The 12,777-nt window shown below is 35.9% G+C and overlaps 2 protein-coding genes across 2 annotated transcripts; both read right to left on the reverse strand.

Moving 5' to 3' along the window:
- Positions 1–76: 76 nt before the first annotated feature.
- Positions 77–1,432, reverse strand: LOC104590332 (protein MKS1). The gene has a single exon (XM_010248948.3). It carries the CDS (start codon positions 1,230–1,232, stop codon positions 432–434), a length of 801 nt encoding a protein of 266 aa, XP_010247250.1. The 5' UTR covers positions 1,233–1,432; the 3' UTR covers positions 77–431.
- A 2,105-nt stretch (positions 1,433–3,537) lies between these two features.
- Positions 3,538–10,849, reverse strand: LOC104590331 (uncharacterized). Its single transcript, XM_010248947.2, has 4 exons — positions 10,526–10,849; positions 8,091–8,208; positions 7,787–8,012; positions 3,538–3,736 (listed from the first exon to the last, which is right to left on the reverse strand). Exons 1-4 carry the CDS (start codon positions 10,678–10,680, stop codon positions 3,708–3,710), a joined length of 528 nt encoding a protein of 175 aa, XP_010247249.1. The 5' UTR covers positions 10,681–10,849; the 3' UTR covers positions 3,538–3,707.
- Between the last annotated feature and the right edge of the window lie 1,928 nt (positions 10,850–12,777).

The following is a 12,777-nucleotide window of genomic DNA, read 5'->3' on the forward strand; positions in this document are numbered from 1 at the left end:
CCTAACACCCCCCACATTAATCAACAACCATGTAAAAAAAGCAAGTGTAGAGAAGCCCTAGCTAAGGGAAGAAGGATAATACAAAAGAATAATTGAACGGTTATTGTTACAAATTACAAGCCACATGTGTTAACAAAAAATGTTATCAGATAGAAAAAAGAAGATAAGATGTGAAGGACATGCGGGTTGGATTATCGACACATGGCCCACATGGTTAAAAGCCCATTCAAGACTTATCAACTGTACCACTAAGAAGGAAAAAAGAAAACCAAAAATACCTCTCAAGTCCCAAGTTCTGTGACCTCTGTCCCATGAGTTACCGATTGCCCCACCATTGGGAGAAGATTCTTCTCCCTCGTGTCAACCAAATCAGATATCTCTTTCCCCTTCTTCTTAAATCTGTTTTTCTGTGTTTCTGCTGGAAAAGATGGCTAAAAATCTGAGAAGGGATTGAAGAGATCAAGTGATGGGGTGGGAGAAATATTAGGAGGTGATAAGAAGGCGGAGGGGCTGGACATGAAGAAGCTTTCTATGTAGTTCTTGTTACCATGGAAGATGGGGCTGAGTTCATGCAGGAAGCCGAGCGAAGTCGGATCAGACGGTGGGGAGAAGAAATTTGGAGAGATGGGTGGGAGGGAAGACGGGAGAGGCGACAATATCCCCGGAATTGAACTCGTTCTCTCCACGTTAGCACCCATTTCTACTCCATGCGCCATGTCCAAATCAACCGCCCTTCTTGACTTGTCAGGAGAGGTGTTAGTCTTCTCGATGGCCGCGAACCGGGCTGCCGGAGAAATTGCACAAGTAGTATCAAAAGCAGACGAAGAAGCACCAGCCCCGGCGTCGGAAGCATCAGACGATGTCGGAGACGGGCCAGTAAGGCGTTGAACTAATGTCATGAACTCGCTAGCATCCGTGTGAATTACCTTGGGAGAGACAGCGTAAATTATAACTGGTGGGCGATTTTGGGCCGGCGGCTGCGGGGGGTGAGACGGCTGGGGCGGCACCGGCGGCTTCTTGATCTTGTAAGAGTCTTTACTGACTTTGAGGGGGGTTGGGCGGGGGCCCTGGAGTTCCCTCCGGGGAGAGGGCCTGCCGGTGGGGGGTTCGGAGAAGTCCATGACCGGAAAATCAAAGAGGGAGTGATCAGGCGATGAGGGAAGGTGGTGGTGGTGTTGTGGTAAAAGGCAATAAAGCATCTCTCTGAAATCAAGAAACTCAAGAGCTGACATCAATATTTAAGCGCACAAAGTCAATGGAAACTGGGGATTAAAATAAAGTTAATAAACCCGCCCCAAAATTGTGTTGAAATGGGGCTTGGGCCTGGATTTCTTTTTTCGGGCATTAAATTTTGGGACTGGTAGAGTCTAGAGACTAGAGAGAGTGGGCCGGTTCCGTGGTGGTGCTTTGAATTTGTCTCTCGCTCCTCATGGGGGAGGGTGGGGGCGGGGGCCTCTGCCACGTCAGATAGGTAAATGGTGATGTACGCCACCCACGTCATCTCATTTAAGAGGTCCGATTGTGAGTAACGTGAAATGACTATTCTGACCCTGTTCTATTGTTTATACTTTTATATTATTGTAAACCAGTGAGCGCTTTTCTTTGGTGGGTTTCCATTGACGGCTTCCACTTCCAAGCTTCTCAATAACAATAATAGCAGCAGCTTTCCCCAATGAAAAGCGCTAACGTCAATGGAAACCCACCAACAACAGCGGCAGCCGCAGCTTTCCCAAGTTAGGGTGTGTTCTTTAATGTAAATTGTTTCACTTGTTCTCCTTTATGCATGAGTTTTTTGTTTTAAAAATAAAATAAAAAATAATTTTGAATTTTTGATTTAGAGAACATATTTTCATTTGGTTACATCAATTTGATGGTTTCAAATCATTACCATCTTGTTTTTGTTCCACGGAAAAAACTATAGTTCAAGAACAATTTTTTATTTTTTTGCTGATTTGGCAAATTCAAAAATGAAAACAAAACCATTCACGTAAGATATTTACTCCAAAATTTAATTTAATTTTGACTTTCTTAAACAAAATCGATTATGTTTGCTTCTCAAAATTCAAAACTGGAGTTCAATACTTGCAACAATGCTATTGACTCGGAAAATAGTTGATTAAGTGGATGAAGTTGGATATGGTCCATTCATTAGTTTTGTAAGAATAACACTTTTTCCATGGAGAAAACGATATCGGCTTCAGTGATTACAGCTTTTTACAACCCCGGATTGGGAATATCTCCAGATATTCTCAATGCAAGGCTGCAAAGGATGTGTGGATAGTGTGCATTGAAGCCGATTTTGGACAAAACTTTGGTCTTTGGCTGTCCACTTTTGACAGTCTGTGCTGCATTTCCTATTGCCTAGGATGTCAGTGAGTCGGGTCCGACCTGACAGACCCGGACCAGTTGGGTCGATTTTGGCTCTTAATATATTGTCTTGATTATCATCAGTTTGAAACTGGTTCTATCTATCCATTGGTCAAACCCACTTGTCCTGAAAATTGATCGGTTTGGTTTTGGGTCTAAAATTACAAAGCCTATTGGGTCTGGTTTGGTTTTAGGTTCTTAGTATTTCTTGTAAGGTCAGTTACAATTCTACCTAAACTCCGCCCAGACCTAACCTATTGACACTCCTAGTATTGCCTATAGGCTCTTTTCATGGGCACCACTTACAATCTAAAAGCCTAAACTATTGGGTTATAAGCCACTCTTGTATATGAGGAGTTGAAATCAGCTCCCCACAAGATAATTTCCTACAACTTCCCACAACACATTCCCACTGTGTATTGGGAACATCTCCCGATGATGCCTCATCATTTCTGGTACTTATCATTAGGAGATGTTCCCAATACACGGTGGGAATGTGCTATGGGACATTATGGGAAATTATCTTGTGGGGGGCTGATTTGAATTCGTATGAATCCCTTGCACCTCTCATTGCTTTCCAATGTGGGTGTCTCTTTATTTCATACATTACTCACATGTGAATCCCAACACTTACCATGGTTACTATTATGTTTAATGATGTCACAATGCTGGTGTGTTATTTCTAGGCCCCATTAGTGGCTCTTATAGTTAATGGCACCACTTATAGGGAGCACAAGCCTAGAGTCCATGGTTACAACATGAATGTTTTTGCTTTCATTTGTTTTTGAAATCACCACATCAGCAAAAAAATATAAGATGTTCTTGAACTCTGTTTTTGTTTTCAAAAGGGAAAAACAAGTTGGTTTTATTTTGAAAGATAAAATATGTTTTTTAAACCAACAAAAGATTGGTTTCTAAAACAAAAACAAATATTTTAGTATGAGAATTATATAATTTATGGAATATGATGTTGAATAATTAGATGAAAACATGAATTTGAAACTAGATTCAAGAACATGTTTTCTGTTTCAAATTTGAAAATAGAAAATACACCTACAACCAAGAATATATTTTTTATGTTTTTGTTTTAAGAAACAATCTGTTTTTAAACAAGATGGTTTTGATTTGTTTTTGAAACCAACAATAAGAAAACCAATTCATGTTATAGAATGCCCCCTAAATATACAAAGATTTCGAGGTGCAATAAAAAAATAAAAAACATAATGGAATACTTTGAATTTATTAAGGTGATAATTAAACCAAATCAGTTAAATCCACAACCAAAAAGTAAGATATCATTTCTCTATGCTTTTCTTCTCTCTAACAAAATATTACTTATATCAGGCTTTTACACGAACCACAAATGAACCTGTCAATCAATTAAAACAAGGTAATATGTCAAATATATATTCGAATGGGATGAAGAATCCAAAAATGCATATTTTCAGTCAAATAATAGTCAAAAGGAACTACGTTACAATGACCTAATGATATCTAATGTTTCTAAAACTTAAAGAAACATTTTTTTTTTGTTGGAATTGTTTCACCAATACATTCTTTTTGTTGTCTTTTCATCGATAAATTTTTGTCTTTACTATCAATAACCATAACAATAATGATGATAAGCAATTGAGGGTCTGTTTGATTTGCAGTCAAAATGGGAATTAGAATTGAAATCGGAATCAAAATCCTTTAGAATCAGAATCAGAATGACTTATTTCTATGGTTTGTTTGGTTCAGATAAGAATGAGAATGAGAATTGAAAACAGTAGAAATGGGCATTTCCAAGGGATGGGCAGGGAATGGCCATTCTCTCAAATGGGGGAATGCCATTCCAACAAGAATGAGAATGGGATTCTGATTCCGCTCAACCAAACAGGGCCTGAGTGATTTGACTTTAGGGAGCAGGATTGGTTGTTGGGATATTTACTAAGCTTCCTTAAAAGACTAAAGATCTTAGACGTGGCAAACTAGTTTAGAGAGCTCCGAGTCTGCTAATTCCTCCCTCCATACTCTAATCATAGAAACAAATTTCAACCCAGAATTGTTTGCCATGTTTACAAAATGAGCCCACTCTTAGGCCCCGTTCACTTTTTGGTAAGTTATTTATCCGGGTAAATGCAATTACCTGGGTAGGTTTTTCTTGGGAAACACTTACCTGGGTAAGTGCATACCCATGTTCATTTATTTCCAAAGTAAATAAGGCAATGACCGTTTTAGCCATAAAAATCCATTATTAAAGGCGCCATTCTTGTCTCATTCAAGTGTTGGCAACTTTCCCTCTATGTGGGAAAGTTATTTACCCACTTAGGAGAAGTGATACCCAGGAAAATAAACTTTTCCTGGTGCCCACATAAATCTGAAAAAAGAACATGGGATTCTTGGTCAATGGGAAGTTCCTGTCGACCAATTTCCCCCCTCTCAAAATCCAAAAAAAGAACGCCCCCTTATTTTTTTTTTCAGATTTATGTGGGATTTTGATTTTGAGAGGGGGGAAGTTGGTCAATGGGATTTTGGTTCCCATTGACCAAGAATCCCATGTTCTTTTTTCAGATTTATCTAAGGACTAGGAAAAGTTTATTTTCCTATGTATCACTTACTCGGGTAAGTAGTATCCATCTCCTAGGTGGGTAAATAACTTTTTCACCTGGGGGGAAAGTTGCCAACACTTGAATGTGACAAAAATGCCCCTTTTAATAATGACTTTTATGGATAAAATGATCATTGCCTTATTTACTTGAAAAACAAAAGAACATGGGTAAATGCACTTACCAAAAAACGAATGGGGCCTTTATGTTAAAAATTTTGAACTTTGAACAACTGATATTAGTTGTGAAAACCCCAATGAAAAGCAAGGCATAAGGCTGATACGGAGTCTGAGATTGAACATGTGGTGAATCCAGTTGACCTATCTGATAAACAGTCTAGATCAACCACAAGATCTCTTCATGTTGCAGAAATATGTGGGTTTATGTAGGGAAGCTCCCTACTTGATCCCATTTAGGGAACATTTTTCCTTGGACTTATTTGTCATGATTTAAGAATATCAGAATAGATATGCAATAAAGCAACCTAGAAAGGTAGATCAATATTCATAGTTCATGTAAACTAAAAAAATGTGCCCTTTATGTTCCAAGCATAAGAATCACTTTACCGAGCTACTGGATTATATTAACATTGTATTTTTATAGAATTTTTAATTTCCATAGTATTCTCTACTTGACTCAACTCAACTAAGCTCTCAACAACTATAAGAAGTCAACAACATTAATCCTATTCTGCCATGCTGCTTTGTTCAATGTCATATCCATTGTTAAATTATGAACCACTTAAATCATTTTCCACTAGTTCAATCCATGTCCTTTTGGTCTTCCCACAGCTCTTTTAGACACTTCAACTTGAGATCAAATCAACCCCCCACAATGTCCCACAGCACATCCCGGCCATATATTAGGAATATTTCTCAGTGATGATACCAGAGATGATGATGTGGGACATTGTGGGGGGCTGATTTGAATTCATTCAACTTATAGTCCATCACACCTTTCAATTTTTTACTGGTGTTGTAGATGGTCTTCTCATTACTACACCAAACCATCTTAGTATACTTTTCTTCATTTTATAATCTATTAAAGCCATCCTAGGTCTTTTGAATTAACTTAATATTGACCTTATCTTTCTAGTTTTCCCACTAATCCACCTGAACATTCACATTTCTACTACACTCATTTTTTGGAAGTTATTTTTTAACTTCCCAGCATCTTCTCCACAGAAAATTTCTGGCCTTGGAGTATTTTATAAAATTTTCCCCTTAGCCTAAAGGGTATTCTCCTTTAAAATAAGGGCTCTAGATGGCACCCTTCCATTTTTATCATCTTTCTCTAATTCTATGGGTGACAAACTCCCCAGTCTCTCCCTTGTTATTAAATTAAGGTAATGGAAGAGGTTATGTTGAGATATATCTTGGCCTCCAATCCTAAGTGCACACTGATTTCTTCTCTTATTATCAATAAACTTACATTGCATATATTCTATTTCGGTCCTACATATTAAAACCTTTGTTTCTAAGGAATTGTCCACAAATCTAAATTTACATTTAATCCCTCTCTAGATTCATTGATTAAATTAAGTCATTACTAAACAGCATACACCATGCCTCTTTAATATGGAAACAAATAAGGGCTAAGTGTTGAATCATGGCAACTTTCATGTGCTCTTAGAAAGGTGTTCTAACACTGGTTGTTGCTCCTTCACGCATACCCTTAATTAGGTCACATATCTATTTCGTACCCCTTTCTTTTATAAAACCCACCATATTATCTTTTTAGGAACTATATTATATGATTACTTTAGGTCAATGAATACCATATAAAGGTCTCTCTTCTTCTCCCTAAACTTTACTTTACTTTAGGTCAATGAATTCCATTGTTGATTCCCCCATTATAAAACAATATATCATGCAGTAACCTCCTCTTGATTACTCTCTAGTCTGTCCCAAAGTCTTGTAGTGAAGCTCATATAAGTTTAATCTCATAATAATTATTGTAACTTTGTATATCGATCGCCTTCGTTTTTAAATATAAGCACCATTGTTCACTTTCTCCATTTCATGGCGAATTAGAAGTTTATTTATTAATTATTTATAAGCTTTGTTAATTAAAACTTTTTATGAGGCTTATGCCTTGTTAAACCTTGAGGAACTAGCCTTGAGGCACAACCTTTAGCCTTCTAGATGTAGGGGAAAGAGGAACCTTCATCAAAAGAAGCCAATAATGAGGTATTTGAAGATTAGACTCAAGAAAATGTAAAAGGAGAAGCAAATTGGTAAACAATAAATCTATAATCAAAACCTAGAAAAAGAAGTAAATGACTGACCCAGCATCTAAACCCAGAAATAGAAGCAAATCGGTAAACAACAGATCTAGTAAGATAAATGTCAGAAAATGATTAGGATAGAAAATTAGATTCCTAGGAGATATTGCAATAACAAATGGCATTAAATAGAATAGAATGGCAAAACATGATTCATGTTAGCCAAACCCATATGGTTGGGATAAATCTTGGGTGATGAATATTGCAATGTTAACAAAGGAATGGTGAGGCACTAATTGTCATGGTCTGTAAATTATACTAGATAACATCCTCACCCACCCATAAAAGCCCAAATGGTGAAATCTAGATCAGGCCAACAACCTAACCGAAACGACTTTAATTTTCTAATAAGCTCAATTCCTAATACAAAATGTAGAACTTAGTCCATTACACAGATACTTACTAGTATCCAATTCTAGAAATTATAGGGCTAGGCCTCTTAGTTATGACCATTTGTGTCTGTAATTGCCTAGATTCTTCTTTTTCTTTTGTCAATTTTGTTATTGCATTACTGAAGCTTAACAAAGCAGTCATGTTTATCACTCACATGCAGGATGATTAGACATATCTGCAGAAACTGCACAAGCGATTCCTAAATTTGAAAGAGCTCCCCTTATAATTCCACAGGGAAAGTAGAGGTACATGCTGGTGGCTTGCAATGCTTTGTTCTCAATTGTAGTTATAGAAGAGTCTTGAGACAAATCTGTGTTTGTTGGAGATATTGACATGCGTGTAAGCCAACGGAACCGATTATCTTGCAAGACAAAGGTACCCTGCAAGATGAACTTGGTTTTGTTATTATTAGAGAATGGTGACCTACTTTCTTCACACTTTTGCTTCTTGGAACATACCCTATGGTTGGTTTTCAAGTTGTCAATTTGTTTCTTGAAGAGCTCAGACCAGAAATCCTTGCAGATAAACTTGATTGCCTCAAGGTGGTCACTGAATCGAGGATGCTCCATAGTATACCTGAAATGAATTCAAGGGCAGGTTAAGAGATGACCATATAACGAGATAAAATAAACAAGTATTAATCTTTTCTCTCTTTATAAGTCTTTGTGGTAATCACAAGTAAAGATTACAAGTGGCCCATTATCAAGTTTACAAAATCAATTTTTGTATGGTCTCAACTTTACAAAATCATTTGGGTAATGTGAAACTAAGCCGAGATGTATGCCAAAGAGTTAGTCATTAAGTGGGGTACTGATATAGATTTAAGTCAAAAACTGAATTTGACATAACATGTATTGCAACTTGGCCTAAGTGTGTCCATGCGTTATTCCAATTATATGAGGTTGGTTACATGAATCTTGTTTTGTTAATCCATTCTATTTAAAGCCATATCCATTGTGAAATTATTAGTGCTTAAACCATTTCTTATCTACTTCTACTCATTTCCTTTTGGTCTACCACTAGCTCTTCTAACCCTTCACTTGCAATAAATTGCGCTTTTTCTAATTGGAGTTGTTGGTGATCTTTTATGCACATAATCAAACCATCTCAATCAACTCTCTCTCTCTCTCTCTCTCTCATTTTTTTTTCATTTACTGGAGCTACTCCTAGGTACCTATAGATGACTTCTTTCCTAATCCTATCCCCACTCATCCATCTTAGCATTTGCATTTTTGCCACACTTATTTTCTAGACATATTGTTTCTTGCCTGTCCAACGTTCTGTTCTGTACAAAAGTCTAAATTCCCATCCATTTTGCCTAACTTGCTCTAATTCTTTGGATGATATCCTCCTCAATCTCTCTCTTGTTATTAATTATTGAATCAAGGTATTGGAAATGATCACATTGAGTTATCTCTTGGTTTCCAATCCTAAGTGTATCTTGATTTGCACTGCTTTTATTACTAATATTACATGCTAAATACTCTGCTTTAGTCCTCCTTATTTTAAAACCTCTTTTTTTTAAGACATTTTTTCATAAACTTAATTTTGTATTTAGTCCATTAATTTCATTAGTTAAAACAATGTCATCTACAAATAACATGCACCATGGAACTTCTTCCTAAATATGTTTAGTTGATTCATCTATGATCAATGCAAATAGATAAGGACTAAGTGCTGACCTTAATAAAGACCCATTGCAACTATAAAATCTGAAGTCTTTCTCATTGGTGTTCTAACATTGGTTTTTCCCCTTCATAGATATCCTTAATTATTAGGTTTATATACCTATTTTGAACCCTTTTCTTTTCCAAAACTCACCATATTGTCACTCTAGAAACTATATCATAAGTCTTTTATAGTTCAATGTACATTGGATAGAGATCTTTTTTTTATTCCCCAGCTATTTCCTCTGACCTTCAGAGATCCAACCATCTTTGCCATGTCCATGTTCCTTACACTATTGTCAGAAATGAATAAACTAGCTTTTCCTATATATCTCTTTTGGATACAAAATTTTGACACTGAAAACCAATGGATTCTTGATTAATTAGCTACCAATGAACAGTTTAGAGATTTCATTCTTTTCTTGTTTATTTTTTCTCACTTTGTCATAAAGAATAATTAGCAAACTATATGAACTCTTCATTGTCCTATGGAGAGTTTTGGTTCTTAATGAAGAAAAAAAAATGAACATATAGATTTATTTGTATAGGTAATATGCTTGTTAGAATTCACACGATATTACAGGATTTGTCAAACACTACTCTCTACAATATTTCAGCTTCCAAATCGAAATCAGATTCAGTCAGTGTAAGGCCCTGAAGACATCCTCAGGCTGTAAAGATTGTTTGAACGGTGTTCGAATGGATCTTGCACTGACTGAAGCGATTTCTTCCAAACCCAGCATTCTTATCCATGCAATTAATCTGACAAGAATTTCTTCATAGGTCCATTGAATGAGAGAAATTGGCGCATGTCAAAAAGAAGAGTTCTTTCTAAATTCCATTAAGAGTCAATGATTTGTTGTTGGCATCACTCCACTTTCTTATCGTGCCTCACTTCTTGTTTCCTTGGTTATTTCTTTGTATCATTTCATCCTCAGAAAATTGTTTCTCATATTTCTTTAAAATAATATGTTTTGCAATGTCATTTAAATTTCCTTCTTGTCCTTGTTGAATCCCAAACAATATGAAACAACTAATGATGAACTAGTGAAATTCTTATTTCAATTAGGATCCTAATCAGAAGAAATTCTCCAATCTACTATTGGACAACACAAAGCTCAAATCGTCATAGATCTTTAATAAATCAAATACGTTTCAGGAGCTTAATTGTATGAAAACTGTGCAATTATAACACTACAACTGCTTAAGGTTTGGAGAATGTATACCTCTCGGAGAGCTGGTGACCAACATGATACCCGATGGCCTCTATCCTCCGGGCGGCAAGCTCTGGCTTTGTGGCATAGAATTGGTTACAGTACGCTGATACCATCTCTATCATCAGATTATCCATGCAGCTTTCTACCACCTCCCTCTTCCCCATCTCTCTCTCTAAACCTCTCTTTATGCAAGAAAAGAATTTGTTTGTGCGTAAAAATGAAATATTAAAACATATTTACTCATATTAATAATTTAAGGGCAAAGTTATAACGGGGAAAAATCTACTAACAGGAGGGATTAATATAGGCGTAATAAACATTTAATTAATGCTGCAAAAAAAAAAGAAGACATTTAGGCTATGTTTGGTTTGAAGGAAAAAGTAGGGAAAAGAAGGGAAAAGTAGGGAAACTTTTACAAACCTTGTATAGATTTCCCTATCTTTTCCTTCATTTCCCTACTTTTTCTTTCAAACCAAACATAGCCTTAGTGCCTTGTCCAATTGAAAGTAATTGAAGGAGTCTGTAAACCCCTTTATCCCATAAGGTTAGGGGAAGAAGTTTAAGGGCAGTCAAAGTTGAAGAGAAATTTAAGTCCTTTTCAAGAAACCCAGGCGAGGTTTAAGGGTAGGTCAAAGTTGAGGGGAGGTTTAAAGCCAGGTTTAAGGGATTTATCCATCGTGGGTTCAATTATGATATGAAAAGATATGATATCTGAAAAATTTTTGACCTATTAATTATAATCATAAACGTAGTAGCTAATCAGGTGTTATTAATCAAAATTCTCTTCGATACCATGCCTTTCCCTCATCATAAATTTCCCTTTATTTTATGTAACATAAATTTCTTTGTTTTTATCTGAAATATTTTTAATGGTTATGCGATTCATATTATATATATCTTCGATTCGGAACGTGGCTAGCGTTTTTGAAATGGAATTGAAACAAGAAGTGGATCTCCATTTAAGGAGATTTATAAAGAAGATTGTCAGTTGGTAGCTTTTCTTAGCCTAATTGTGGAAGTGTGATTTAATTGGAAAGCGTCAGAAATAAGAAAAACAGAAACAAAATAAAAAAAGGAATGCAAAAAATAATATTAAAGATGGAAGGAAGGAGACTTGCATATGAAGATCTTTAAAAAGTGAATTAAATGCTATGAACTTGAGTTCTATCTATTCACCAATTTATCTGTATCATGTTTGAGGATTATACCCAGACAAATGATCTCTATCAACCAATTTTTGAAATACATAATTTCTTAGGAATCTAGGTTTGCAAATTCTTTTGTATTAGGTATTTCTTTAATTGTTTCCCCCAAAACTGGTGTTCGTTACCTTTGCACTTTCGTTTTTTAATATTTATTAAAACCAATGTTCAAAAACCAACTTAAAACTGCTTTGGCCATCAGTTTTTGAGTCAGTGGTTCAACCGTTCAGTCTGAATGAATGGCTTGATGAAAAAAAAAAAAAAAGACCAAACACTGTTGTTTAAATCAAATGGATCAACAGTTAAGCCACTTGGATTAGTAGGTTGTTGACCAAGCCAATCATTTTTGGCAAAGGAGTGATTCAGGGGGTGAAACGGAACTGATTGTTTGGATGATTTTCAAGACAAATGGTTAGACCGTTCTAGCCAACGATGGTTTGAAAATCATGACTAAAGCAATAATTTCATCATTATTGAATTGCTATTAATTAATTAGAGTTAGTAAATATAACATTGTGCTTTTAATACCAAGGCATTCAGAATCCCCATTGGGTTTAGTTTTTTAGGTATTGTAGCTCTGAGTTGACATTATAGGAACACAACTTTTGTAATTAGGAGAAGTAGTTGATATTGAGGACCTTGTAATAAGCATGTAAGTTGCTAAGTTCTTATTTGCCTCCACTAGATCAAAGTTTATTTGGGTTTCAGCACTTGTACTGCTCTTTCTCAATGATAGAAGTTGCCTTCCGATTCCTTTCTTTTTCTCCATAAAACTTCTGTTCTTGATAAAAGAGAAAAGTTTTTTTTGGAATTAAGGGGTGGAAACATTGAGGATGAACATACCATTTGGAAGAAAAGGTACGTCCCCTATTATCTATTGAAATGGAACATGTTATGTAATTATCTTTTGAGTTTTGATTAACTTTTGAATGAAGAAACGTTGGGATGCTATCTTCATGGCAATCTTTTTTTCCCATTGATTCACTTGTATAGGAAAACTTTTAGATACAATGGATCATCATCACTTTCTTCGTATGCACCTTCTATTGGGTGGTTTGA

Source organism: Nelumbo nucifera, chromosome 5, assembly GCF_055504915.1.
Source record: "Nelumbo nucifera cultivar China Antique chromosome 5, China Antique-T2T, whole genome shotgun sequence".
NCBI classification, from domain to species: Eukaryota; Viridiplantae; Streptophyta; class Magnoliopsida; order Proteales; family Nelumbonaceae; genus Nelumbo; species Nelumbo nucifera.

Coding starts and splice junctions, on each gene's coding strand:
- LOC104590332 (XM_010248948.3), bottom strand. CDS start 1,232: ATGTCAGCTCTTGAGTTTCTTGATTTCAGAGAGATGCTTTATTGCCTT.
- LOC104590331 (XM_010248947.2), bottom strand. CDS start 10,680: ATGGGGAAGAGGGAGGTGGTAGAAAGCTGCATGGATAATCTGATGATA. Junction 8,209..10,525: donor GGTCACCAGCTCTCCGAGAG/GTATACATTCTC, acceptor AATTCATTTCAG/GTATACTATGGAGCATCCTC. Junction 8,013..8,090: donor ACTTGAAAACCAACCATAGG/GTATGTTCCAAG, acceptor TTCATCTTGCAG/GGTACCTTTGTCTTGCAAGA.